At 37.4% G+C, this 26,909-nt stretch overlaps 1 protein-coding gene across 20 annotated transcripts in view; it reads left to right on the top strand.

Moving 5' to 3' along the window:
- The window catches only part of LOC112565537 (phosphatidylinositol-binding clathrin assembly protein LAP-like), a 45,918-nt gene that overhangs the window by 7,545 nt on the left and 11,464 nt on the right, over window positions 1-26,909 (top strand). For 2 of the 20 annotated variants that reach the window (XM_025241011.1, XM_025241016.1), the window contains exons 2-19: window positions 32-174; window positions 969-1,044; window positions 1,578-1,680; window positions 2,090-2,129; window positions 2,861-2,917; window positions 3,190-3,301; window positions 3,703-3,809; window positions 4,212-4,253; window positions 5,161-5,175; window positions 7,136-7,159; window positions 11,411-11,502; window positions 11,963-12,083; window positions 14,118-14,189; window positions 16,057-16,354; window positions 16,603-16,671; window positions 17,306-17,359; window positions 22,289-22,789; window positions 25,317-25,349. In XM_025241011.1, coding sequence (XP_025096796.1) covers window positions 32-174; window positions 969-1,044; window positions 1,578-1,680; window positions 2,090-2,129; window positions 2,861-2,917; window positions 3,190-3,301; window positions 3,703-3,809; window positions 4,212-4,253; window positions 5,161-5,175; window positions 7,136-7,159; window positions 11,411-11,502; window positions 11,963-12,083; window positions 14,118-14,189; window positions 16,057-16,354; window positions 16,603-16,671; window positions 17,306-17,359; window positions 22,289-22,789; window positions 25,317-25,349 — 1,959 coding nt within the window. Of the gene's footprint in view, window positions 1-31; window positions 175-968; window positions 1,045-1,577; window positions 1,681-2,089; window positions 2,130-2,860; window positions 2,918-3,189; window positions 3,302-3,702; window positions 3,810-4,211; window positions 4,254-5,160; window positions 5,176-7,135; window positions 7,160-11,410; window positions 11,503-11,962; window positions 12,084-14,117; window positions 14,190-16,056; window positions 16,355-16,602; window positions 16,672-17,305; window positions 17,360-22,288; window positions 22,790-25,316; window positions 25,350-26,437; window positions 26,486-26,909 lie in introns of all 20 variants that reach the window. The other 18 variants (XM_025241018.1, XM_025241022.1, XM_025241021.1 and 15 more) reach the window with 14 other exon arrangements.

Here is a 26,909-nt window from a genome sequence, read left to right as displayed (position 1 = left end):
TGGATAACATCTCATCCTCTTGTTTGTGCAGATTTGTTACAGTGCACCAATGAGCCCAATGTGTCCATACCACAGCTAGCAGACTTGCTTATAGAGAGAACACAGCACAGCAGCTGGGTGGTGGTCTTTAAAGCTCTCATCACCACCCACAATCTCATGAACTATGGCAATGAGGTAAGCTTGTCTCACTTCCTTGAAGCAGGAAGTTAGTTTTATCTAGTTCAAGAGAATTTGTCACATGGCATGCAGCTGTTTGATTTGCTTTTGCTGAATGATTCCATGTCATATGACTTTCTTTTGGTTTGACTAAATGCTTTTGCTCCAAAACAGGATTTGTGTTAGGAACTGATGGATTTTGTGCCACTTTATGGTCATTTTCTATTTGGGAGATCTGGTGTAAATCATCATATGCATTTTTATTGGGTGTTGGTTTACTCTGGAAAATTACACTTGCGGTTGGGTTCCTCAAAAGAGATGTCTGTTGAAAAAGGTACCTAGTTTTTCATGATAGTTCCTTGACTTAAGATCAAAATAATGGTTTGGTTAGCATTAACTCAATGTAAGTCATGTGCTATGAACCAGGAGTGTTGGCATTCAAAGAAAAAAATATCACAAGTTTTAGGATAATAACTGTTAACTTTTAAACAACACTAGATCAATTTGTATGAAGAGAATGATTGATCAGAAAACTATGATTTGATTCTATGTAAATCAATTCCAGGGGCATGATGCATACCTTATATTAAGAGCAGAGCAGGGTTTTTTTTTCTTTAACTTTCTTGTGTTAAATTGGAACCAACAGAGCACTGTCTTCCCAGTACTGCCATAATGCCATACTGCCATTTTTTTTTCTTTCATATAAATATATTTTGGAAACGGCACAGCTCCCATGTTTAAATTGCCCGTTGGGATTAATAAAGTCTGTTGTTATTGTTATTATTGTTAAAGCATTTAATTTCTACTTGCAGCGTTTTACTCAGTATTTGGCTAGTAACAACTGTTCCTTCAACCTCAGTGGGTTTGTGGACAAGGGAGGGGTTCAAGGTAGGTTTAAGCTTGGTACAATGATAAGAACATTGAAGGAAATTTAGACACTCAAAACTCTATGGAGAGCTTATGGTATTTATTACACATGCATTAAAATTGAAACGAAGTAGGGAGAGCACTTTTCAATGTTGTGATATTGTTGCTGAAGGGGTACAGCTAGCGCACATGTAAAAATTAAATTGTTAGAAAACAAGAACTGGGGTTGTGTGTGGGGGGGGGGGAACAGTCAACATGTAATTTGTTTCTGGTCCGACTCCTATTTCCATTTCATTCACATAGAGTTATAACAAGTTATAGCAAGCCTCAGCAGCTATATTGATTTATGACTTGCTTCAAAATGGTGCATATACTATAGAGAGAGTGCCATTTTCATTTTCTCCTGTATATCTGTAGGTGCCATGAGCCATTTTCCTCTATGCAAAGCTTTTGTAACAAATATTGTCCAGTTGGGTAATAAGTTTGTTTTTGTTTCATTTGATCTTCGTATCCACTGTTTTGTTTATTAATAATGACTGGTTCTCTTTATGCAGGGTATGATATGTCAACTTTTATTCGTCGCTATGCTAAATACCTCAATGAAAAGGCAGTGTCATACAGGCAGATGGCTTTTGACTTCTGCAAAGTGAAACGAGGGTCAGTGTGTATCAGAAAATAGCTTTAAAAAAAGGATATTTCTGCAGATTATGAGTTACATCTGCAAGTATTTTGAAAGATTTTGTTTATCCCCCTGCTGGCATAATTTTTTTATCCTTACATTGTTTCTAAGTGCATTCATTTAACCTTAAACACAAAGGTTCCAAATATTTCTATTTATTTATACAGAATGTCAATATACATGTTTTTTCACATTTACAGTACTCCTTTAGAGCCTTGAAATAGAATATACAGATCCTAGTATTCATTTTTTTTCTTCATTTCCTAATTCATAGTAGTTTAATAATAGTGATGTTGATAGTAGTAGTAATAATATGAGAAGCTGAAAATATGTTTTAAAAGTTGGGAAGGGAACCACTTTGATGCATACTTTTCTTTTCATTTTCAGGAAGGATGATGGTTTACTGAGGACTATGAATGCAGAGAAGGTGAGGTTAAGAAACACAGCATTCTAATAATTTTTAAAATACTTTGTGAATTCTTTTGAGAAAAATGGAGTAGCGTTCTTGTTTGCGTTTGTTTTGTTTATTGTGCTTATAATAATTTCCTCTTGCAGGAGTAATAATAATAAAATAACCATCATCATCTATATCAATTTACCCCATTCAAAGCCAGGCTTGAGCACTTTACAGTAACAGACATTTATAAAAAGAAAGAGAAACCTACTATAATGCAGGCTTCAAATGCACGTTTACACACAAGTGTAGTATCGCTATACCCACTGTCTCAAGGCACATCAGCATATTTACAGGTGTGAGTCACCAAGTATCTGCAAGACAGCTATAAACTTTATTTCAATAAAAATGGAAAACTTGCTACTTCAGACATTCAGAACATTGATAACATGTTAACCATTCCTAGCAATGTGCACAAAAATAACAGTGCTGCCAACAGAAACGCAAATGAAACTGTTTTGCAGATAAATATTGACTCACCCTTGTGTGTATGTGTGCATGTAGATTTTTCTTCCTCTGCATAATCATACACATACATGCATGTGCTATTTGTTGCTTTATCAGTGACCTAATTCTGTCACAAATGCAGATACACAATAAACTTCTGCAGAACTGTGATGATTCTGAACTAAATCCCAGGATGAATGTACAAGCTATTAGTTCTAGGAAGTGATCATTGCTGAATGTTGTCATCATGTTTTCAGCTATTGAAGACCCTTCCAATCCTGCAGCAGCAGCTGGATTCCTTGTTGGAATTTGATGTGAGCTTCTGGGATACTTCTTTTTTCTTTATGCTTTTCATCCCAATGCGTTCAGGAGGCAGGAGTAATTTTAACACTTTTTTATGCAGTCATTTTTTTCTAAATAAGCAGTCAGTGAGCAGTTCACACTATCTAGTCATTTTTTATTATTTAGGGTTTTTTTTGGTTCACGGCTGGTTTAGATTTGGTATTGCAATGAAATAATCCAAACTGGATAGTGTAGCAAAGAAGGAGACTGCCATTTAATGCTTTAAGTTGATGTCTTTCCACAGTGCACACCCAATGAGCTGACCAATGGTGTTATCAATGCTTGCTTCCTCCTGCTGTTTAAGGACCTCATTCGTCTCTTCGCCTGCTACAATGATGGCATCATTAATTTGCTAGGTACCTCAGTCTATGCGCAGTGATCAGTTCATTTATCAGACTAATTCTTCATTTGCTAAGTATAATGATGGTTTAAACACTCATGATGTCTTTGTTTGTGACAAATGTTGGAATGCAGTTCCACGGCTATTGTTCTTCTGCCTAATGTTGAAAAATAGAAAATGCCTTGATGGTCTTGTACAATCTGATAGTGTGTATCATTTAGTCAACATGCTGGCCCAAAATCATTAGTTTAGTTTTGTTTTGTCTTTTTGGGGGGAGGGGTTTGCAGAAGAAATAGCCAGAGAGAAAATTTTGACATGTTCAATTTCAATATTAATTATGGTACTATACATTAAAGAAGGAAAATGAAACCCCATAATAATAATGCTGTTGACTTAAAACTGTTCTTTTTACTTCAGAGAAGTACTTTGACATGAACAAAAAACAGTGCAGAGAGGGATTGGAGCTCTACAAGAAATTCTTAGTACGCATGGAGAAGGTCTCTGAATTTCTGAAAGTGGCAGAGGTATGCTGGAGCTTATTTGCAATTTTCTTTTTTTTTTTTTTTCTTCTGCAATACAGAGAAATGAAAAGTTTACATCCCTTTTCACATATTAGTGGTCCAAAACTTTCAATGAATTAAAATTATGGAATGCAGAGTTTCTGCAGTATTTCTAGAAAACTGGATGTATGTGAAAAGCAGGTACTGTCCAACATTATGCCAAGAAAAGCACATTTTTAATAACCACAATTTCTCAATTGTTTTCTTACTCACAGTACAGTACTCGATTATTTAAAAATACTTGTTGAATATCAGTAATTACCCTAAAAAATAGACTTATCCTTTTTTATAGGGCTCTGATCATTTGAAGAAAATGTCTAAGTTCTGAAGCTTTGTTTTTTTTATAAAAAAAATTCACTGTTTCAGAATGTTGGCATTGATAAGGGAGATATTCCTGACTTGGCTAAGGTAAGTTGTAAGTGTAGCTTGTATGCATTTTCCTTTTTAAAATTGAGGACAGGTAAACAGACCCTCAAAAAATAGTAGGAAATGTCAAGCACAGAAAAGATGACTAGACAGACTGCAGTTTCTTTTAATAATATGGCCTGGTGTTCAGGGCACACCCAGAGTATGGCCACACAACAGACTAGCATTATCAGCATGAAAAAGCAGTGAATGCTGCCACATTCTAGGAAGCTTTGCCACATCGTCAAGGTGTATATGAAACTCATGCTGCTTTTAATAATGATCTTGGAATGGTCTCCATGCAAGCATGGTAGGAAACCTTGCAGGTTATCTTGGCACTGCTTCTATATTGTTATGTAGTATGCACTTTGCCTGGCTGGGTTATGTCAACCTGCATGCTTTGTTGTATCTGTGCCTTCATGTTGAATGGTCCCACACATTGCATCTCTTGCTTTCGAGTTCCTTTGCTGTCTCTGGTCAGAGATAACAATCCAGGATCATAACTTACTGGGGGATAGATGGTGTGTTGCCATTGCCTATGTGAAAAATGATTTGGCTCGAAACCAAAGAGCTGAGTTCATTTATAACGTATCATAATGCACATGCATTTTATAAGAAATATGTCCACCACTGGCTTTTTAATGGCATAGAGAATGTTGCTTAATATAGGAGTTCCTTGGACACTGTTTAAACTACATCATTTGCAGATACATAGATACATAAGGCATAGCGTGCTTTTTTAGAAACCTGAACAGTGACAGGTTAACCTTTTTTTGCAAATGCATGAAGTGTTGGAAGTAAACTGACCTATTGAGATTAACACTGCATATAGCTTAAGAAACTTTTAAGCAGTGGAAATTTCTAGGATCCTATGCAGGACTGTATTCAGATCATATTCTGATCTCTGCAGGGGGAGAGAATCCAGGTAATGCTTTTGAAATTAACTATTTTTTCCTGCGCTTTGCTCCCCTTCCCTCTTTTATTACGATCCATTACTACACATTTCCAAAGCATTTCTTGACCTAAAGATCCCAGATCTTGGTCTGCACATATTAACTGCATTTTGTGTCGCCAGAATACTAAAATCTGAATGAGAAAAATAGACTTATATGATTATTAGAAGTTAAGAAGTTAAAAACTACAGAGTTACTTTATCAGTAAATATATCAACTATCATCAGGAAACTCAACTGCTGCATGTAGTATTGCAGTCAGTACTTCTGAACTAAGTTCAGGCTAGCAATCAACTATAAGCCTTTTTTTTTTTAGAAAGCTTTAGTTATTCCTTTAAAACTTTTAACCCCAGAAACCACATTTGTGGAGGATTACACTGGATTTGAAAAAAAATATCTTGGATCCAGTTGTCCTAAACAGTTGCCATGGTTGTAGGAGTTTTATGCAAGAAAGGCAGCACCTAGTAGAACGTATGTCTGTAAACTGTGGCTTGAATCTGACACAGATAATGTCAGCAAAGGTCATATAGTTAATGGCAGCCTGTCTTCACTACAGACACATTAAATTCTTGAATAAACAGTAGATTGTTTCTGATGGATCTGACAAAAATTTGAGTGAATTGACTTTGAATGGTATGGATTCACTGTCTGAGAATCATGTAGAGTCCTCATTATTTTTAATATTGCACACTTTTATCAAGTTTTTAGTGGGGAGAATTACCAGGATTTTTTTTTTTTTTTGGTGGGGCGGGGGAGGCGGCAGGTGGTAAAAGTCTGTAAAAAGGGTTTTTGACAACAGTAAGTAGCTGCTGGCAAGACATTAGATGCTGTAAGGCTTTTTACTTACTGAGACACAAGTGAGACTTTTATGGTTTCATTTTCGTACTTAAAATGGAGGTTTAATGTTAGTTATACAGTGGATATTAATGAGTTTAAAAGTTTTACAAGATTACACCCTGGTGCCATGTTTGTCAGTTACTTCTAAGTGAGAAGACTAGAAAAGGGTTTCTGTTGGACATGAAATATCATTTATGAACAACCTTAAGGTTGTAGTAAGTTTTTGATACGCATTACACATCGCACGTTTTGATATAATTGTGTAATTGTGTCTTGCTGATTCATTAATAGGAATGTGTGCTACTCTACTAGCTTATTTTATTATAAACTTGCTGAAGATATAAAGTGAGCTGTCACTTCTTTTGTACATCCCTTTCATATTATCTTCTTAGGCTGGCGCTTGCTGTCTTGACATCTCTACCCTGCCGTATTAAATTTAAAGCCTGGATTGTTTGTTAGCCATTTTAAGTGTTGTTGGAGGAGGGAGGGTCACGAGAGGGATTCACAGTTATTTATACCCTAGCAGTATCCCAATGCAAAAATTTTAAGCACATCAATAAGTAACCTTTGCATTTGATATAATAACAAATTTTGAATTGGAAGTAAAGTGCCAGCAAGAATGGTGTGCATAAAGTGGTTTTAGGATTCCTTTTATTTTGAGTCGGAAACCCAGTGATCCATATAGCAGTAACCAGAAGACTGTGCCTTTTTCCAAGAAAGTTGTAATGGGACTGCCAACAATGGCGACTTTGTGCAGACAATTGCAATGGCATAGATTATTATGTAGCACCTGAAAGAAGGAATCGATGCATATTTAGGATAATATATGGCTATAATGATCTGAAAAGAATTCCTCAGAATGGTTGGTACTGGAGTGCATTAACTTAAAAGTTCACTGGCTTTACTACCATTGTCTTGAACTTCGCAAGCATGAATTTTGATTTACGTAGTTATAAACGTAGGAGTTGTCTCGTACATATAAGTACAGGGTAGCAGAATGGGATGTACAGGTGCATCTCCATGACTTTGGGATGTGGGTTCTTTTTTAGTTTTGAAGTAATCATCCTTCAATACGCTGGTTTATTTTTGTCCTCAGGGTATGAAAGACAATTCCTCCGCAGTAAGTGTGCAGCTTTAAACTTCTAAAAGTCTGGCTATTTCTGTTGAGTAATACCAGCAGCAGCTAGGATATTAACAGCTTGTTTGGGGTATATGCCTAGATGTTAACTTGACAAACCACTGCCTTGTTTTCCTTTGTCTTGTTTTTCCATTTTTCTGCCCTGGCATTTTCTTTAGCCCACCTCATCTTAATATTTAACTTTCAGATGCGTAAGTACTCTTTGTACATAAATTTCTATTGCCAACATAAACATTTCTTTGTATTGATGCCTTTTAAAATTGTGTGAGCTTCGTGTGTACCTCAGAATATAAAAATGTAAACAAGAATAGCATACTTTTCTATTAATACTTAGAAATCCAGGTGAAAACATTGTTCAGGGACCTGGTGCACAGTTGCTGTGGCTGGATGCAACCACTGTTAACATCAAATATCATCAACAATACCATGGGTGTTTGAACACCTTTAGCCACAATCTTAAGAAACAAAAATGGCTGCTGGGCAATACACATTCAAAGAATAAATCTCACGATGGACATAAATGCAGTTTTCTCTTTAATCATTTTTAAGAAAACATTTGTCTTTTGGATTTTGATAAGCTTTTATGTGAAGATTTTACTTCATTAGCTTAGCATGCTACAAGGTGTTAGCATCTAGCTAGCATGGTTGTGCACTTGGCCCCAAATATCTATCTAAATGCTTAAAACACTCTGTAAGTATTGTATGTTTAAGTATATAGTGCTTTTTGCTTAAGTTCATTTGTTGTTGGGGTCTATGAAGAGGAAAATTGCTAGTTTGTGTGACATTTATTGGGTTTTGGTAAGCTGATTTAAAAAGTTCAGAGAGCAGATAGAGGAATTTAGAGCTGTTGTATGCTGATGAAAAGACAGCTTCAGTAATTTGAAGGCTAGGAGTTCTGGTTTAAGACTAGGTAGAGCATTGGTAGGAAGAGCAATAATGTAACATCTCTGTTAAGAACCAAAACATAGACATGTCACATTTGTTTAATTATTCTGTATGCTCTATTTGACTAAAAGTATTGGCATTCATTTGCTGCATTTGTTTACTTAGCTGAGCAGTTGATTTTTTTTTTCTTGACACAGTCAACTTGGAGTTTGTACAAGTTGTAGAATTTTGGACAGTTTTGTTTTGCAGTTTTCAAAAATGAAATTCAAATTGTACAATGTGATGTAAAGATTGTTCCATAACATTTCAGTCCTCGGAGAGTGAGATGTTAAAAAGTGCACTTATCTTGGGGGGAGATTGGTGCTTTTTGTGAGGGTGCCTATCTCTTTTTTTCCATACTGCAATTCTTTCCCAGTCTTCAAAGGGTCTGTATGTCAAATGAACAGCTGGGGGAAGTACACCACCATATAGGAGTTAATAGTAATGTGTGTACTTAATCGTGCAGCATCACGACCAAGATAGGTTGCACTTTCAGTATTCTTGACCATCCAGCCTTGGATACCAGTGCTCCGACCATTTGATTATCCACTTCTCCACCAATTCATGTGCATGGAGTTAAACGAGTCTAATTTTTTTCTTTAATTTAAATTTTTTTGTTTTGTAGCCATTAAGATTTACAGTGTATAACTATTATTTCCTTTATGAAAATGGTTAAATTACACATATCCTTTAGAGCACATCCATCTGTAAATCACTCGTTGATTGTATTTAATTTTGGGTATATTTTAGTTCATGAGATAGGAATAACAGCTCCCTAAGATATTTGACAGAACAGGTATCAAAACTCTTTACACCAGAATATTTAGGTCATAGTTCGAGGTCACAATGCAGCTCCTGAGATGTTTAAAACATGCCCTGTGACATTCTGCACTGAGAACAGTTTTGACATTCAACCATGATCACATAATGAGGCAGCTGCTGCATGTTCCTTACTTAAATTGGCATGTCATTTAATGCACATAGATTTTTTTTTTTATAGAGCTTGGAAACTGGGAGTTCTGCATCAATAGAAAAAGTCATTCATTTTTTAGTTCCTTTATTTTAGCTTTCTTTTTATAAACTCTTTATTGTGTATCAGCAGAATTTTTTTGAAAATGTGTATGTTTTACAGCCCAAATGTTCTAACATAGGGAAGGATGAGTTGATTATGGCTACAATATCAGGCATACAAAAATTTCAAAGACTTTATTTTGCTTATTAAAAACTGCAGTGAAGCAGTCAGGATGTAACTGCATAACATGTTTCTAAAAGTTAAAAGTAACAAATTCAGATAAATACTCCCATCCCATATAGATATGTTGTTGAAGCGCATACAGAAATACATGATGATGGGAGCTAATGCCTAGCTTAAGCAGTTTGTATCTTTTTGTAAACAATTGGAGCTTAAAGTTCTAAAATTGTGTTGTGTGTATGTAAAAATGATTATGTCAGTAGATTTTAGGAAAAATCAGAAATGAGTTGTACAGCTGGCCTCCAATTTGCTGTACATACCTGGATATAGGTAGAATATGCTTGCTTGCATATCTCACTCACTCCATTCACAAATGTGCAGGTGTATAAAAACACAAGCATGTATGCATGCATGTGAATGCAGAATGAGGTTATCTACGGACCAGTCCTAAGCTGCACAGTTTGCTGCAGGTTCCCTTCTCCCCTTGGGTTGATTCTTGGCAATTTTTAATTGATTTGAGTGCAGCTTATTTCATAAAGCTTTCTAATATTGTATAATTCCGTCACTTGATTTTTTGAAAAATTAATTGATATTACTCATATTTCTTTCTTAAAATGTCCCGAAACTACAAATACCTGTCTCTGTAGTGCTGCATCACTTTTAATATTTTTTTTTTCAGTAGTATTTGTGTCTTCTGATGCATGCATGATTGACTTTGTTTCAGAAGGCTGACTTTAGCTGGTCTCAGTATTTGTAAATGCTGGGTGTAGATAATATCAAGACAGAGCACTATTAGGATGACTATGCTGTGTGTTGCTGTTGGCTCTAACATCAGCACATATTTTGTGAATAGTGGGACTGTATGGTGTGCAGGTCCTAACTGAAGATAAGCAGATAATGTTGGATAAAATTTTCACCCACATTTTGGTGTTGATGTAGCCTGCACTGCTGGGGCAAAAACAAAATGGGGTCTTCGTCAGCTTTATTTATGTAGTTTGCCTTTGTTCACAAATATTTGTTATCATGATTACAATCTTACATCCTGTCTAAACTAGCGGATTCAGTTGAGGTTACTTGTATTTCCCTACGCACACACACCTTTCCCCTTGGTTTATCTAGTCATTTATGTTATTTTTTTGTTTTGTTTGTATATGTGCAGTATTAGATTGTAATATGGTGTTTGTGGAAACATTATCACTGACAAAATGAGAACTGGGGCAGAGAAAGATCAGTAAATGCATGGTAGACAATCCTTTCCAGCAGCAGTATCTAAGAAGAATCGAAATACCACCTATTTCAGTTTGGTGGCTATTTTCCTGTAGCTACATGGTTGTAGAGTTGGCTAGTGTGACATATATTTTCTGGGATGTTTATTGTATCTTACTGTTTGGTATGTGTATTTGGACTGAATATATTGCCATTTGCAGAGGATGTTGTGTATTAGATGGGAGATAGGGCCAAGTGAAAGAGAACATGCAGGAAACAAAAATCAGCAGTTGCCTTAAATTTAAATTATAAAAAATATTATTACTTCATAAGATCTAAAGCAGTATCATTAATTTTTGTTCAGACATTTGAAAGGCTGGACCTAGGGGCTACAGATAATCATTTGAAAGCGTTGCCTGATGTTTGTTTTGCATGAATGTATAATGGACCCTTTGACCAAATTCAGAAAGCTCTCCTGCTTTGCAATGGGTCCTGACTGCGTTTACTGCTTTGGCATGTAGTTTTGGATTTGTCAACTTCACTGCTACTAAATTAACCTTATGGCAAACTAAATATTGCTGGAATAGAAGTGTATTATTATCATTATCAAGTGTTATGTGCTATACTAGCAACCTGGAAGATTTATTTAAGCCAACATCACCACAAACACCTGAGTAGCGCGTTGTGCTACAAAGTCACTCAACAATAGGAATATTTCAGCATCTATTAGTCTTATGGGACTACTGTTGTATATGTGGTCCATCATTGACCAAAAAGTCATCATGCGTTGGACACATACACATTTTGGTGCCACCTATAGTAGTTGCTGCTTAGCACAGAAATTTGTCTTCCTTATAGTGGATGAAATTATGATAATCACATAAATATAAATGCTACCTATGTATGCACAGGCACCGGCTAGTCTACTTGAAGCACTGGAACAACACTTGGCATCATTAGAGGGCAAGAAAGGAACTGGAGCTGCCCCAACTTCTGCAGCTAAGTGGGTATTGCTCATCTGTCATTTGGTGGTAACTAGTTATGGTGGAAGGTATGCATGCAAGTATGGGAGTGATTTCAAAACATAATGCCAGCAAATATTCTCTATACTCATTTGTATTCCCGGAGAAACTATGATTGTGTTCATGAAAGTTCCTACATTAACATAAAAAGGCAGGAGTTGTATGCTTTTTTTCTTTTTTGTCTTTAACTTTGTGTGAGGAAATACACGGAAGTATGAGCAACATTTTAGACAAGAACAAAACAAAAAATTTTTTTTAAGTCGTGCAAGATAAGAATATGGAGAGAATTGCCCAGCAAGTGAGAAATCAGCATACATGCCTAAACTTTTTTGTTGCTTCTGGGAAGTTAAACATTGCAAAATACCAGCAAGAAACTTTAAACCGTGACAATTGCTGCTTGCTGTTACTTTTTTATTTTTTTTTTTTCTCTCCCCCTTACAGGCCTGCAGGATTCTCGTCGGCATTAAGCACCATGTCGACCAACAGCACTGCTTTAGACATCAGTGAGACAGAGAAGAAAAAGATTCTTGAGGAAGAAAGCCAGCGTCTGCAACAACTGAAAGTGAGTAGTCCCTTTATTCTCTGCTGTAGACATTTCTCATTTTATAATATCACTAAAAAAAATAGCATAAAATATGATCGTTGGTGGTGGTGTGGCTTTTTTTCTGTGTTTTGAAACACAACTTGCTTGACATTTCTTCTTCTTTATTACTCACTTTTCACCATGCTAGGTGGAATTGGAAAGATTTGTATATTCACAGTACAGAACACAGTAGTTATAAATCTTATTTGAAATTCTTTACTTACATGACTTAATGTTTCTTAACCTGCAAATGTTTTCCTTCAGACTAAGTAATATTTTTGGTTATTTTTTCACTTCTTTCCCCTCCCCCTATACACACACACCTTTCCTCTTGGCTGATCTAGCCATTTGTGTAAACTTCCAGTAAATCATGACCTGTTATTAAGTGGTTTACAATTTGCAGATGTTTTTGTATTGTATGTGAATGGCCTCACCAATGGTGGGTGTGGTGGGTGGGAGAGCCTCTTATTGTCATAGTGCAGTTACTATTTTTCTTGTGTGTATATTGCACCATATTTTGTCCGAAATTGTGCTTTTTATCTTGTCCACATCTTATCCATGCTTATAATTATTTAAGACTTATAGTGCTTATTTATGCAGTTTTGTTTTAAACCATACGCAAAGCACAATTTTTTCAAATATTAATTATCAGGAAAGAAACGTGAGAAAACAGGAATTACTGGATGCAAGGCATTGTTGGAGGGAAGATCATACAGTCTTAAATCTTTTAACACTTCACTGCACCATTCAATAGTAGTCACTCAACAAATTTATCATTCATTTGTTCTGTGGTCAGGATAGTTCTATAAATCTGTTACCTCAAATTTTGTAGTCTATGCTGTGGAGTGCAAGGTTGGGAAATGCCCATACTGCATGTGCAAAGTGCTGTAACTTCTGGTTACTTGCCCTTGCATGCTCTAAGTTGCTTGCCTTCTGTCTGCCGCCACCTGGCTTTATGTGGCAGGGGACAGAACTCTTGTGCTTGCAGATTGTACAGCTACCATTGTTCCACATAGAAGCACATGTATGTGTGTGCACACACAAACATATACATATACATAGACATGCATGAATCCACACATACAAATTTGAAATAAGCAAAAATGGTGCAAACATGCAGAACGAGAAAAGAGGTGTGTATGTGTTGACACAGGTCTCCGTCAGTGTATGTTCTTGTAATTATAGTGCTTAAAGGAGGGAAGGGGGAGAACATGTATCCACAGTTCCATTACAAGGAATTAAGCATTTGCTGCTGTAATTCTTAACTATTTCAATAACATTTATAAATTTATGGGTGTTGGGTTTTCTTTCTTTGAAACATTTTCTGCTGACTAAACTAATTTCTCTCATGAAAAAAATTAGTTTTTAAAGTAGCATGACATGCTAATAGAGTTGTGGTGACATACAACATTGTGTACATGGAAGGATCAAAGAGTCAGTACAAAAATGAGCCACTCATGGATGTAATAATAAAATCTGAGATTTCAGCAGATGTGGTTTTTTTAATATTTACAAAAAAAACAACATATCGGTTGAGTCACCGACATATTGCTTTGCTTGTAATGGTTTGCAGTTTTGCCCAGGAAATGATTGTCTTGAGGGTGATGATGCTTGACACCATGACAATTGACGATAACACCACTTTCAGTGACATCTGTTGGTTGAATGTGCTCATACCTAAAAAAGAAAATAGCTCTTAAAAAAAAACTGCTGTACTATTTTCAAAGAAAACTTTGGTTGTTGCATGATGACAATGATAAAAATAACTGGTACAGTAGCATTCTGTAAATTTTTCACAGTTTGTGAAAAATATGGTTGGCTATGTTCTACACTTACCACTTGAAACTAAAAAGATGATAAAAAAAATGAGTGACTCATCTTTGCACACAAGTTAGCATGGCTGTCACCAGAAGCATGACAAGCAGACATACTTCACAGTATTGAAAGACTGGCTGTACCGAATAATACATGTAGATAACATTCCTGTTGTGCCAACCTGTGTACGGCTGCTAGGGACTGGACATGGAACCTGCCTCCACAGAGGCTGACCTGCTTGAGGCCACAGAGCTTGATGAGACTAACTTTGTGAGTAACCATGGTAACTGTGCACACCTGCACTCTTTCCCTTCAACCCTTGTCTACCATTAAGAAGCCGTTTTCTCCCTTTCCCAACACCCATCATTTCATACTAAGCCTGCTAAGTAGACAGTCAGTAGACAGCCAATAGCTGGTAAATGAGAGGCAAGTAGTGGCAAAGTCTTCAACACATTTTGATTTTCTGTACCTTTGCTTGGGTTTCATTGCCCTATTTGTGCACTGTGCTTTGTCATATGGATTTGTTTTTTTAGATTTTTGTACATCCTTTTTTTTTTTATTACAATACCATTTGTTTTGTTTTCTCCCTACCTTTATAGTACTTCCCCCTCCCCAAACACACTCACACACTTTAAGCATGACGTAGCAAGAGATGTAGAGTGTAGGTCATTGGCAGCAGATGGTTTTCAGTACAGCATCATGCTAGGCACTGCCTTGTCTCTTGGGTGTTGCTGAAATTCTAGGCAGCATTGGGACATCTTTAGGTTTTGCAGTATCCTGTATCCTGAGTCTGGTGCATGTTGGTTATGAAAACCTGCATGGGTTCCTCTGTTAATTTCCTGTAGGTGTGCCATTCTCAGTCTTTTAGGAATGTTCTGCTGTGATTTGTGTCCGATCAGCATGAATGCATACTCAGCCCCACACCTCATTTTTATATGTATGATAATAGTTAATGTCACGGCATCAGTAAATGCATGAACGTGCATGATCAGTAGAAAGTTTTAGTAAAAGTACTTTGTAATGTTTAGTTCCTGTATATGAATAAGACTTTTCAAATATAGGCATGTACTCATGCTTATGCATTTATATATATTAATATATACATATTTGGTTCACGTATACAAACACAAAGCTATACATATAAAGGATACAAGGTCATGGGAAACAACACTTGGGAGCAGTAACACTGTATAGTCTTACAAGGACTCCATGCAGTGACAAGTCACCTGGGAGTCTTTGTGTTACAATTAAGTAAATTGTGGTAAAGATAGATTTTGTGTGCTGTTTTATGCTAAACATGTGCAGACTGAGCACAGCAGTGAGCAGAATCACAACGTACGAAGACACACCATAGTGAATAATTTAATGAATGATTTAAAATTGGTGAACAAAGATCCTCCTCTGGTTTGGTTGAAAATACATATAAGGAACATTATTACTGGTCCCAGTTATTGACAGTCTTGCTGACAAGCCATTTTTGAGATTGGCACATCTCAGTGTTTCCTTTTCATTTTTTATAATCATTTTTTCGTTGCAAACTTGTTAAAATTACAGGAATTAAAAAGAGGGCTCTAAAATATCAACCAATGAATTTGATAGTGTTGTCTTTACTCCTTCCCCAAAGTCTGCAGTTCCAGGTCAAAGGCTTATTTGCATGAACTTTGCTTGATCAAAGGTGTTTCATTTTAAAGCATCAACCATCTTGATTTTTAATGTCCAGCAATCAAAAGATTTGAAATTTCTTCAGAAAGTACACATTCACTTTTTGGAGATTTTATGAACTTCATGTTTTGGTGCATGAAAAGAAACCAACCAAAGTTTTTAGTTTGAAGCTTTGAAGACTTGAGGAAGTCAGCATGTGTAAAGGCCAGAAGTTTTCATCATGACACTATTTGTTCACGGTGTTAATTCAAGAATAAATGTGAATGTTAGCACATCAGAAGACTTTTTAAAAAAAGTAGTAGTAAGCTTGTGCCAGGTGTGTTCATTGTATTCATTCATGGCATTAATAATTTTCTTGAAAATCAAAAAGACATATAGACTAATCTTTTTTTGTTTGTACTAAAAATTATTTTTGCTCTATTTATATAAAATAAATGCTGTGTTTCATGTAGCTCCCATCTTGACACTTTTGCAGGAACAAAGGATAAAAGAGCTTTCATCAAACCAGCCCAGTTCTGTCCAGCCTTCTAGTGCTTTTCACAGTGTCAGCAATCCCTTTGCCACTCCTGCTGCAGCTACACCCACAGCAGCAGCAGCAGGAGCATCAGCTACAGCCTCTCCAGCAAAACCAAGTGATGACCTCCTGGGACTCAGCACCAATCCCTTCACACAAAATATTCAGTCTGTCATGGCATCTGCCTATACCGCTACACCAGCCTCCAGCAATCCCTTTGGAGCTTCACCATTTGAACAGACCAATGGGTTTGCTGCTAGTAAGTGCCTGTCTGATGAATAGGTGAACTCCAGTGGCTGTTGGCTAGCCCCAGTACACTAGAAAGAGGCTGTCTGTCAGGGGAAGCAATTGGTTAAGAATATACTGGTCTGAGGAGGGGGGTGGTTCCTATAGAGAACGTTGATAAGGTAGAAAGAAATCGGAGAATTTTGGGTAGTTGCTAAACAACAACAACAACAAAAAAAAATTATAATGTTTCTGATAGATATTGATTTTTTCTATATACAGCAGGAACTGGAAATTTTACATCAGATGCTGACTTCGCTCGTGCATTCAGCTCTTCAACAACTGCATCAGGTAAACTGGGATATTGCGTCTGTTATGTGTCGGATTGTCTTGTTTTTCATGTAGTTTTTATTTTTTATTTTTGGCTGCTTGTTAAGAGCTTGAAATTACAGCATCTGATTTTTGAAAGTGCTTCCTAATTTGAGAATATCAGACAGCTTAGGAGGATGACACGGAAGCATTTTGTAAATAATGTGGGGGCTACTGGTTTTGTACCTGAGGTGTGTCTAAGTGTTCTTGTTACTTGTACAGATTCTTTCTGCATTAAACACTTAACACTGTTTTTTCTTAACCTGTTGGGACAAGGGCTTTAAAAAGTATCTTGGGGTCTTGTGGCTGTCAGTTAATAACATGATATGATATCTGCTACTTATTGAGGTGTTGTGGAACTTGACTATCCCCACCATGAGTATCTAAAGTGTTACCTTTTATAAGTTTCATATCTCTGCCATGAATAGCTTGTCTAGGCTTTACAGAGTTTCATATCTCCACTATGAGTATAGGGTTAGACATGGTTGGTCTGGTGTAAGGAAGACTGTGGGAGAGAGAGTGAGAAAAAATGTTTGTGCATGTACACACACAAAAGCAGACATATTGTTGTGTTCTTTAATGTTGCATGTTGTCTGCATGCTGTATTTTTTTGCAGCTGGGTTGAATTTTGGCACAGCCACTGTTTCCTCCATTAGCAGCGCACCCCCAGGTACTCTTCTGTCTGTCAGTTTGATGACTTATGGATCTTGGTTACCTCTAATACAGCAGTGTGATCTCGCATATTCAGCCAATCATGCATTATAAGTAGCCTTATGTCTTCAGCTATTAATGCCAAGTCTTTCCCTACTCAAAATGTCCTCGCTTATCACCAGAATATGTTAATTTCTTGCTTTATTTTACACTGAGTCTTTATTTAGCCTTCTGTATGCTCTTGTCCACCAGCTTCTCTGCAAGTATTTCCAGCTTTTTTTCCACCTCATTTTTTGCTGTTCATTGCACCCAGCAGTGTGTTTTGTGCATTTCTCACAATACATTTTCCTCCAGGAAAGCAATCCTGTTACGCAATCGTCATATAAAGTATTTTTTCCTAAGCTTGTCAGTGATACATCCTTTTTTATTTTGAAAAACTTGAGGATGCTGTGATTTTTCTTGTAGGTCTTGAATCTCCAACTTTTTGTCCTACAGTATCAGAAGCATGTTAAACTATATCATCTTTGTCCATCAGTGTTAACACTTGTGGTTGACTTTCCCATTACTTGTCTTTAGCATTCTAATATGTTTGGATGAAGGTTCCCAACAAGCTTGTTGATTTCTTCCCAGCTTTCTACTACAATCTAGTGTTTTTATTGCTCCTTCACATCGAGTCATTTAGCTTTCTAATAGGATGCATTTTGTTTCTGCAAACTTAGTGTTTTCATTGCTCTTTCACATCAAGTCATTTAGCTTTCCATTTAGCATTTTGTTTCTGCATAGCAAGCCCCTTAGGATGCCCTGTACTTTTCGTGAAAATATATTCATTAGCATGTTGCAGTGTTTTCTCAAGGGTACAGTAAACAGAGTTGTAAAGATCATGGAATGGTCTAATATCTAGCTATATCATTTCTCACATTGCTAGAAAATTTATTTTAAAAAAATAGTATGAGAATGTATACCACATGAGCTATTTCTGAGGTGCTATTTTCAAATATTCTGTTGCCACTGTAAATAACATGCGATAGCAGTAGTAGTAAAGATTGAACATTTAAACAAGTATAGTCAAGTAGCATTCTTCATGGGTAAACCATGTGCTTTTTTGCAAATATGGATACAAAGGAGAGGATAGTAAAGTAACCAATATCTATGTGGAATAACAGGCTGAAGCCAGTTCTCTTTGCTTTCACTTTTGATGATGACAGGTGTTTAACACTGAAATATTTTTCCAGCACACTCAGTATATCTATTCAGTCTTTTTATGATAGCTACTAAAAAAAGGGATAATCATAAACTTATGCTAATGTAACTAATTTTTAATAAAGATGTCACTGTTACTGGACCTTTATAAACACATTCTGCCTACAGTGCTTCTTTAGCTTGATGTATTCTTTGTCATTCTTTACTGCCTTTGTTTTCACTTGCTCACCAAAAGACAATAGCTACCCTTAAGTTGTTCTCTGCAGCTTAATTTCTCTACAGTTTATCCTATATCTTGCCTTGGATGGTGCCTTTAGCCTTTAATCATATTCCCCTCTTGATGAACAGTGTGCTGGTGTGCTGATACTGGTTGTTTCTGAGGAGACAACTGGGTGAACATGGCAGCTGTTAGGGCTCACCACTTTGGCCAGTCCTGAGCAATGATAAGTAGGTCCTCCATGAATCTGACAGTCCACTCCTTCATGTTTGCAAGCAAGGTGTTCGTCCTCTTTTCACCTTCATGGCAACTTCCTTCTATGGTACCCTGAAGGATATGCAAAGTGTTGCGTGGGTCACATGGCTAAACCAGACCATCTTATGCTGTTTGACTGTTTCAGGATAATGTTCCTGATATCCTTTTGAGTGTGGTGATTGTGCTTTGTTCAAAGTCTTTGGTTTTGCAGTAGATATAAGAATTTTGGAGCAGCTCCCTCAGAGAACATGCAGCCAACAACTTTTTAAGAAACATGGTTGCAACACTCATGGGACACCAGGAATCACTACTATCAACAGTCAAGCAACGTAAGCTGGTCCTCTTTGGCAATGTGACCCGGCATGACACCTTGTTGAAGACTATTCTTCAAGGTACCTTAAAGGGTGGTAGACACCACAGTGGCCAGAGGAAGAACTGACTTATGAACGTCAAAGACATGACTGGTCATCCTGTGCAGGACCTGCTCACTATTGCCCAAAATTGGTATGAGTGGTGGATCTTGTCAGCTGCCACATCTATCCATCTGCTCCCCCTTCCCCCAAACAACAAGTACTGGTCAAGGGATGACTGACTGACTTGTTTCTGTATTCTGTTGTATAAGTCTGTGCTCTCCTCTCTGTAGTGGCAAGCAGAGTCCACAGCTCACATCAGTGCAGCAGGATCGTAACTGCGAGGAACTTGTACAGTCTGTATTTGGTTGCAAACCTGATTTGTTCCTGTGCTTAATCTTGTCCAGCCTTGCCATTACCACTGTCACTGACATCCTGATGCAGATAGCTCCCAAGTGCTTAAAGTTGCTCACCTCCGGAAGCTGTTCATCTTTAATGTAAATCTTTGACATTGCTGTTCATCATGACCTTTGCTCTTGTCAGTCCTGGGCTCCACTCCATATGCATTTGAACTATCAGTTTATTTTTAAGGTCTTGCAGTTCTTTTTTGTTCCTGCAATCAAATCAAGTTTTATCTGCAAAACATAGGTTGCATACTCCCTCTTTTGGAAGTGGAGATGTGATGGATGTGGATGGATTTTCATGTGATGGTCTCCAAACAAATGTTGAAAGGTATAGGAAAAGGGGGCATCTTATAAGAAGCCCTCTGTTGTGTAAAAGAAAGCTCACATTTGATTATTATTACTGTGCTAATTGAGTTCTTGCGCAGCACTTTCATGACTTGAACAAGGCCCTCTTGGATGTTGACGTTTTGCATCACATGCCACCTTTCTTCATGACAGACTGTCAGAAGTCAATAAAATTGTAGAAGAGATCCCACCGTTACTTTATCAGAAAGTGGCAGGTCAGCTGTGCTCATGCCTGGTCTGAAGTTTATTCTTCTGCTGGTAGTTTGTTCACAGTGGTTTTGTTGTGATTCTGCAGTACTTTCAGACATTTTTTGGCCATTCATGTTGTTTCCAGATTCTTTGGCACAGAACAGTAAGGGCCTTTGCTGTTACTTGCCATGTCAGTGTAACATTCATCCATTGATCTTGATGTGAAGCTGGTTGGGAGGCAGTAGCATATTTTTCACAGCCACTACTCTGTGTATTCTTAACTTTGGGCTTATACATTTGGTGGCACCTATCTCCTTTCCAAGTGAGGCCACACCCATTACCTTTCATCTGAAGATTGTGCTCCAGCAGCATATTTTTGGGGTTATCGTTGATCAGGGTCTTAGCCAATCTGGCATAAGTTTCTTCTGTTTTGTCTATCCATCTTACATTTCATGGGCTCATACACCTGGCGGTGACCATTTCTTATCCAAGTGAGACCAAATACTTAAACCCTTCACCCAGGCTGCAAATCATGCAAATGTTGGTCCTTGGCTGGTACTTTTGTGATAAAAACTATTGCCCATTGATGCCATGTTTGCAAACTTTCTACATACCAGATATTCTCAAAGAATGTAAATTTTTTTTTGGTTGTACATGTATTTATTTGAGGACAGGTGCTAAACAAACTCATTGTACAGTCTTTTAAACAGATTCGTTGTAGGGTCTTTCTCATATTAGTGGAATTCCCTTCCAAAAAAAATGCACCAAGAACCTTTCATTGTTTATTATTATAGTAGTTTCGCCTTGACCCACATAGTTGCATAAGCCATTAACGTTCTGAAGAGTATGTATTCAGCGCTTGGCACCTAACATGTACTCCTTATATATGAGACTATTTTGTTGTTGAACTATTTTGTATCAGCATATTAATGTCTGTAATTGTGTTTGTCCACCTGGTTTTGGGATATAATTATTAACATTTTTATACATTAAGCCTACAACTTAAATTTGTCATTTACAAAGTTGTTGCCCTTGGTTTACTGAACTCTTCAGTTTATGATAGCCAGCAGTTTCAATGGTGAGTTCTATCAATAACAAGAGTTTCGAAAATTGTGTAAACGCTCTAGTCAAACTAAATATGCGATTTTAAAATCATGCCTAAAACAGAAAATGTTGTCTTGCTGGTAATCCTTTAGGAATGAGTAATAAATTTGTTTACAGCTACATCTTGTTTACATCTTTGGTTTAGTTTTATTAAAATGAAAATTTGTTCAAGGGTCACACTAGTCTACTCAATTCTGTGTAAATGATCTTAAGTTTGCAAAGCCAGTGAGACACCTTGACATTCATTTCAAGTGGAAATAGATTCAACCATTAGGCTAATATATGGGAAATGTTTTTCCTTAAAATTTGGTTATATCTGTGGTTTTTGCATTTTTAGGCTTACTTTTTTATTTATGAGATTCTATATTTTTTTTTATTAATAAACATTGATGACTTAAAAAAATTCAGTGATTTCCTAGAATACCTGTTGTTATATCTTTTGTTTTTCTCTTTTTTATTTTTATTTTGGTGGGGGAAATTCATTTTAACTATCCGTTACATAATTTTGCTTGTCAGTGGTTGCTTACCAGTCTGCTCATTTGTATATTTCAGATAAGGTATTATTTCAAAATGTGTATAGCATCAAAATGTGTTGATGCTGCTGATCTTTCAGAATATGATTTTGTGCAGTGCACACCACTTTTGCATCATGGAAGATTTATCATCTTTATTACATCATTGCCAAAACCCAGATGGGTGTTCACCCATTTCTTTCCCTCTCCCCCCTTTCAGCAGACACCGCCTTCTGTTGTGCCTTGCCAGTACTGATGCTGACCAGGTTTTGTTATGTCTGCTGCTATGTTTCACATTGTGTTTGCACTCCTCTTTGTCTGTCTTTACTGCTGCTTTGGCCCTGTGCCTTTGGTGATGGATTGACCACTCAGCGCTGGACCTTGGCTCTCCACTGGACCCCTTGGATCCGAACCTTCCTCCTACTGGCAGGGCTGGCCAGAGTGAGCTCCCAGGCCCTACCCCATGCTTGAACCAAGACCTTTTATTTGGGGCCACAGATCAGGGATCTCCTGTTCTGTCACGCCCTTCTCCCTCTCCCTCCCCCACACATGCTATGCCCATCCCTGTAGCTTCAGGTGCATCCTTGGCTGGGTCCTTTTCTTCTCGCCCATTGGGTGGGTCCCTGTCATCAAGCCCTGTGACCAGACCCTTCTCTACTAGTCCTGTGGGTGGCCCCCTTTCTTCAAGCCCTATGGGTGCAGTGCTGTCATCCAGCCCTCAGATGGGTGGTTTTGATGTGGGGCCAGTGGACGCATTTGCTCCACAGGCAGTGGGAATAGTAGGCCAGGGATATGGCACTGGCTTGTCTGGTCAGCAGACTTGTGGGGTGGGTCCTGGGGCACAAGGACTCGGTGCCAGCCCTCCTGCAGCAGGTAGTATGGGCAGGGGCAGGTGTAGTGTGGACTGGTTACTTGCTGTAGACTGCAGCCAACACTTTGGTGTTAATACCTTTGGTCTTTGTCCTGTCTTCTTTCAAAGCAGAAAAACAGAGCTCGTACTCATAAAACATGTTTCACTAGCTTCTTGGCCTACCTGGGCTGGCTAAATCTGCTACGTACAGATGGTGATAAAACCCCCATATTTATAGGTCCAGGTTAGCCCTACCTAAATCATTTTAGCAGCCAGTAAGTTATTGGAGAGGGCCCCTTCCAATAACTTTTTGTATGTAGGATTAAACATGGCAAAGAATATGCATGATTTAATTCGGCCGAAGTTTTCAAGAGCTATCCAATAAATAATTGTGCAAAACTATTTAGTACATAATTTTTATTGAATTTATCATCTGAAGAACATGCATGATATAGTTTGGCCGAATTTTTCAAGAGCTAACCAATAAATAATTGTACAGAACTGTTTATTACATAGTTTTTATTGAATTCATTATCTGAGAGTAGTGGAGGCCATGAAAAATTAAAAATTTGCGATCAGTATAGTGATTTTTGCTTCTTCTATTATTTTGTTTCCAAATAACTTAATGATCTTGTTCTGACATGATGACTTGGTCAGAGTAAATTAATTTTCAACATGAGTGAACAAGGTATTCTCTATCACACACATTTTTGAGAAATCCCACTATGCAGGTAGGGTTAGATAATTGTTCTTGTCTTCCTTGTCTGCATATTCTCAAGGTCATGTTTACATATTTTAATGCCACAGTGTAGCATAGCTAACTTAGAAAATGGGAATTTATTTTTTCATCCAGTCAACTAATAAAGCCTTAAATGGCCAGAAGTTCATGACTGTGCTAACTCCTACAGAGTAAGATCTTGGGTTGCGAACACCAACGATTTGGCTGTGTTTACTGCAAAAACAGTGTGACTCATTCTTCCCTCAAATTGCCTTAGATGTGCCATTTATTTATTTGTGAAGCATGTTTTTCTACTGTGTGTGACCATTTGAACTCCCAGTTGTTTGTGCCCAGCAGCCATTGCTTTTGTCCTCCACATTTTCACAGGAGTGTGGGCTTTTTTTTTTTTAGATATCCTTTTAAAGCAATTTGCTGTTCGAAAAAAAGGTCTGAACGTAATGTATACTGGATTAGCATCAGCTTTTGCTGAAAAGGGAGGCAATGGTCAGGTTTTTGTTGTTTCCCAATGAATATGAAAATTTTGAGGCCATTCCACAATGGTACACTTGTGTAATGTTTCTTTTGCTGCCTGTTTTGTAATATAGTGCAGTGTACATATTATTAGATAAATTTTACTGTAATATATTCCAATTTATAGTTAATATAGTGTATTGATTGTGTAGATCGTTAGTAGGCTGCTTAATTCCACTTTTTTCTTTGTCAGTTAGGATTTGCAGCACAGTATGTAAACATGAATCATGTTGTTTGACTATAATACTTTAAGTATGGACTACCTATAACAGCTGCAAGTACCTACTTGCTTTGTACTCCCATTAGAGGGAGCCTTTATGTGGCACTGTGTTGTACATGCACATTTACCTTTAGTGTGTTAATTTGGTTGAATATGGGGATGGAAGAGATACAGCAATCCTTTCCTGTCTTCATTTTCTAACATGATTTGCATCACTGAAGAAAAATAATTGCACAGCATAGTCATAACAAGCATGCAATTACCTGTACCCTTTCCCTGATCTTTGATGCAAACTGCATGTTAAATTTGTGGTGTTAGAGTAGAATGCCTCCTGCCGCCCTCCTCCACACACACAGACACACACAAACACAACTTGCGTGAGGTTTGGGGAAGAGAAGAAAAGGGTGCCGAACTATTTTCTTTTTTAGTTTTGTATGACTGAAGTTCTGAAAGTTCATGTGATGCATGAATGTTTTTCGTTTCTTTTCCACTAAAGTGCCTGAAATATTACCATGAAAATTAGTAACAAAGATAAGGCACATCTATAAGCTGAAAAAAAATGCAAACATGCTGCTCTTAACTTAAATTTTAAAGGGCATTAATTGGCAATAAAAGTCTTCTGAAAAACTTGACAGAATTTCAGAGAATGCCATTCTTCAGATGAAGACTTCTCTTCCAATGTCCACTTTAATTTTTGTAACAGAAAAAAAATAGTTGGAAGATCACTGTTCTGGAGCTTAGGAAGATTCTGTGCTTTATAAAGCAATGCATTTGCTCTATGTTCACCTTTGGGGGTTAGAAGGAGACATTAGAATTGGTTCTTTTAATTTCAGATGACTTTGTGAAACATCCTAGCTATTTGATTTTTGTTAAAACTAGAAACAATAAGCAGTAGATTGAACTTCCTTCAAATTAAGGGTAACACAATTTGATTTAACAAAAATAATTTGGAGGAGCAGAAGCAAAGGCAAAGTATGCAGCACTCTGGAAGAGAGTAATAGAATAGAGTGTTGATGAGTATAGGCAGTGGTAGAAGAGAGAGTGATGGCAGAGATGGCACTAATGCTAGATTGTGTTGCAGGCCTGTCTGACCTGCAAATACCAGGTAGTCCAGGTTAGTAATCACCTCCTGGGGCTGTTTTTTTTTAAACATGCCCAAAAGACCATACATTTCATAAAGATTAATTCTTAACAGATTAGCGTAGCATTTATGGTTCCCATTTGGCTGCTTGTTGTTCTAGTCAGAATTGTTTTATGCTACTGTTATTCACTTCCTATAGTAGTCATTAGTGAACTAATATGCCAGACTCATTTTCTTTCCTATATAGCTTTCCTATATCCTGCTCTGTAAGTGCTTTGGCTAAGATTAGGTTTGTGCTCTGCTTCCTGAACTCTGTTTCTGTATACAAGGGTTATCCAGATGACAGTCCTCAGTACTTGGTTCAGGAGACTGGTTTGCTGTTCTTGCTTCAGAATGGAGCTAGTTGTAAAATACAGATAACATGAAGTTTTTAGAAAAGAAGTAGCAGCTGGGTGCAAAATGAGATATGGGTTGCTCTGGATTAATGTGGATTGCTCTGGATTAAAGGTCTAGCTCATGCAAAAAATATTTGTGTATTATATGAGCAGGCTGAACTCTTTCACAAAATCTGAATCATTACCCTCTTCCTATCAAGATACAGTTTTGCAAACATTGCCATGCACAGAAAGAGTTATTGCCCCCATATTTCTTATTGCATATTTCATCATCAGTGTTGCAGCCAATTGGAGAGTTGAGATTACATTTTATTCTTCTCCAGGGACATTCATGGATTGGACCACTTTCTGTGTATGAAGATGTTTGTAACCTGTCATCTTAAGAATAGGAGGAGGTTATTCACTGAGATTTTGTGAAGTGGTATTTCATACCTGGTTCCCTTCAGTAATTTGATAAAAGTGTGTACACTAGTAGACCTTTAAAGCTTACAGTCACCTTCCAGTCCTGTGGCTAGGAACCAAAGGTTTAGGTAGTTTGGAGAAGCTATGGACCAGGGGCAAAGGATGCGGTAAGGTTTGCTTGATGAGGTGACATGAGGCTGAAGCTACTTTGCAGTTAATGTGTGATGTCATGGGAAACAGTATCTGAAGGATGTGCTCTGTTCATGTCGTATGTGTGTTAGTATGCCAGTTGATGCTTCATGCTGGATGCTTCTCCCTCCACAGCCACTTCCCGCCTGTCTAGGAGCCCATCCCCCACCATGGCAGACACAGGTACATGCGCAGCAAACATGCAGGTCATAAGGTTTACTACAGCATCAAGCACTGCACCATGTCTCATCATGCATGATCACATGAGATTAGTTCTAGTGCTGAGCAGATTCCCACTTCCTCTGTATACATGACCATGTGAGACATCTGACAAGCATTTCCCTTGTGCATGCACAATGGTTCAGTGTAGTACTAGTGGTGTCAACCAGCTGTGGCATCAGCTTTTATTTTAAATGAAGAAAATTGTTGCTTGTTAATTAAAAATGAAAAGGGGACTAGTGCACATCAAAAACTATTCAAGCTTACAATAATGAATTTAAAAAAATATGAATGGAACATGTGTGTTTGTAAGTTTCTTTTGTGGTAGAACTCCACATTTGTCACAAGTTGTAAGTTTATTTGAAAGGACTTGTGCAGCTGCTTAAAT

The sequence above is a fragment of the Pomacea canaliculata genome, linkage group LG6 (assembly GCF_003073045.1).
Source record: "Pomacea canaliculata isolate SZHN2017 linkage group LG6, ASM307304v1, whole genome shotgun sequence".
Lineage (NCBI taxonomy): Eukaryota > Metazoa > Mollusca > Gastropoda > Architaenioglossa > Ampullariidae > Pomacea > Pomacea canaliculata.
The sequence above is the reverse complement of the archived record's forward strand: the minus strand, read 5'-3'. Positions and strand labels throughout refer to the sequence as shown.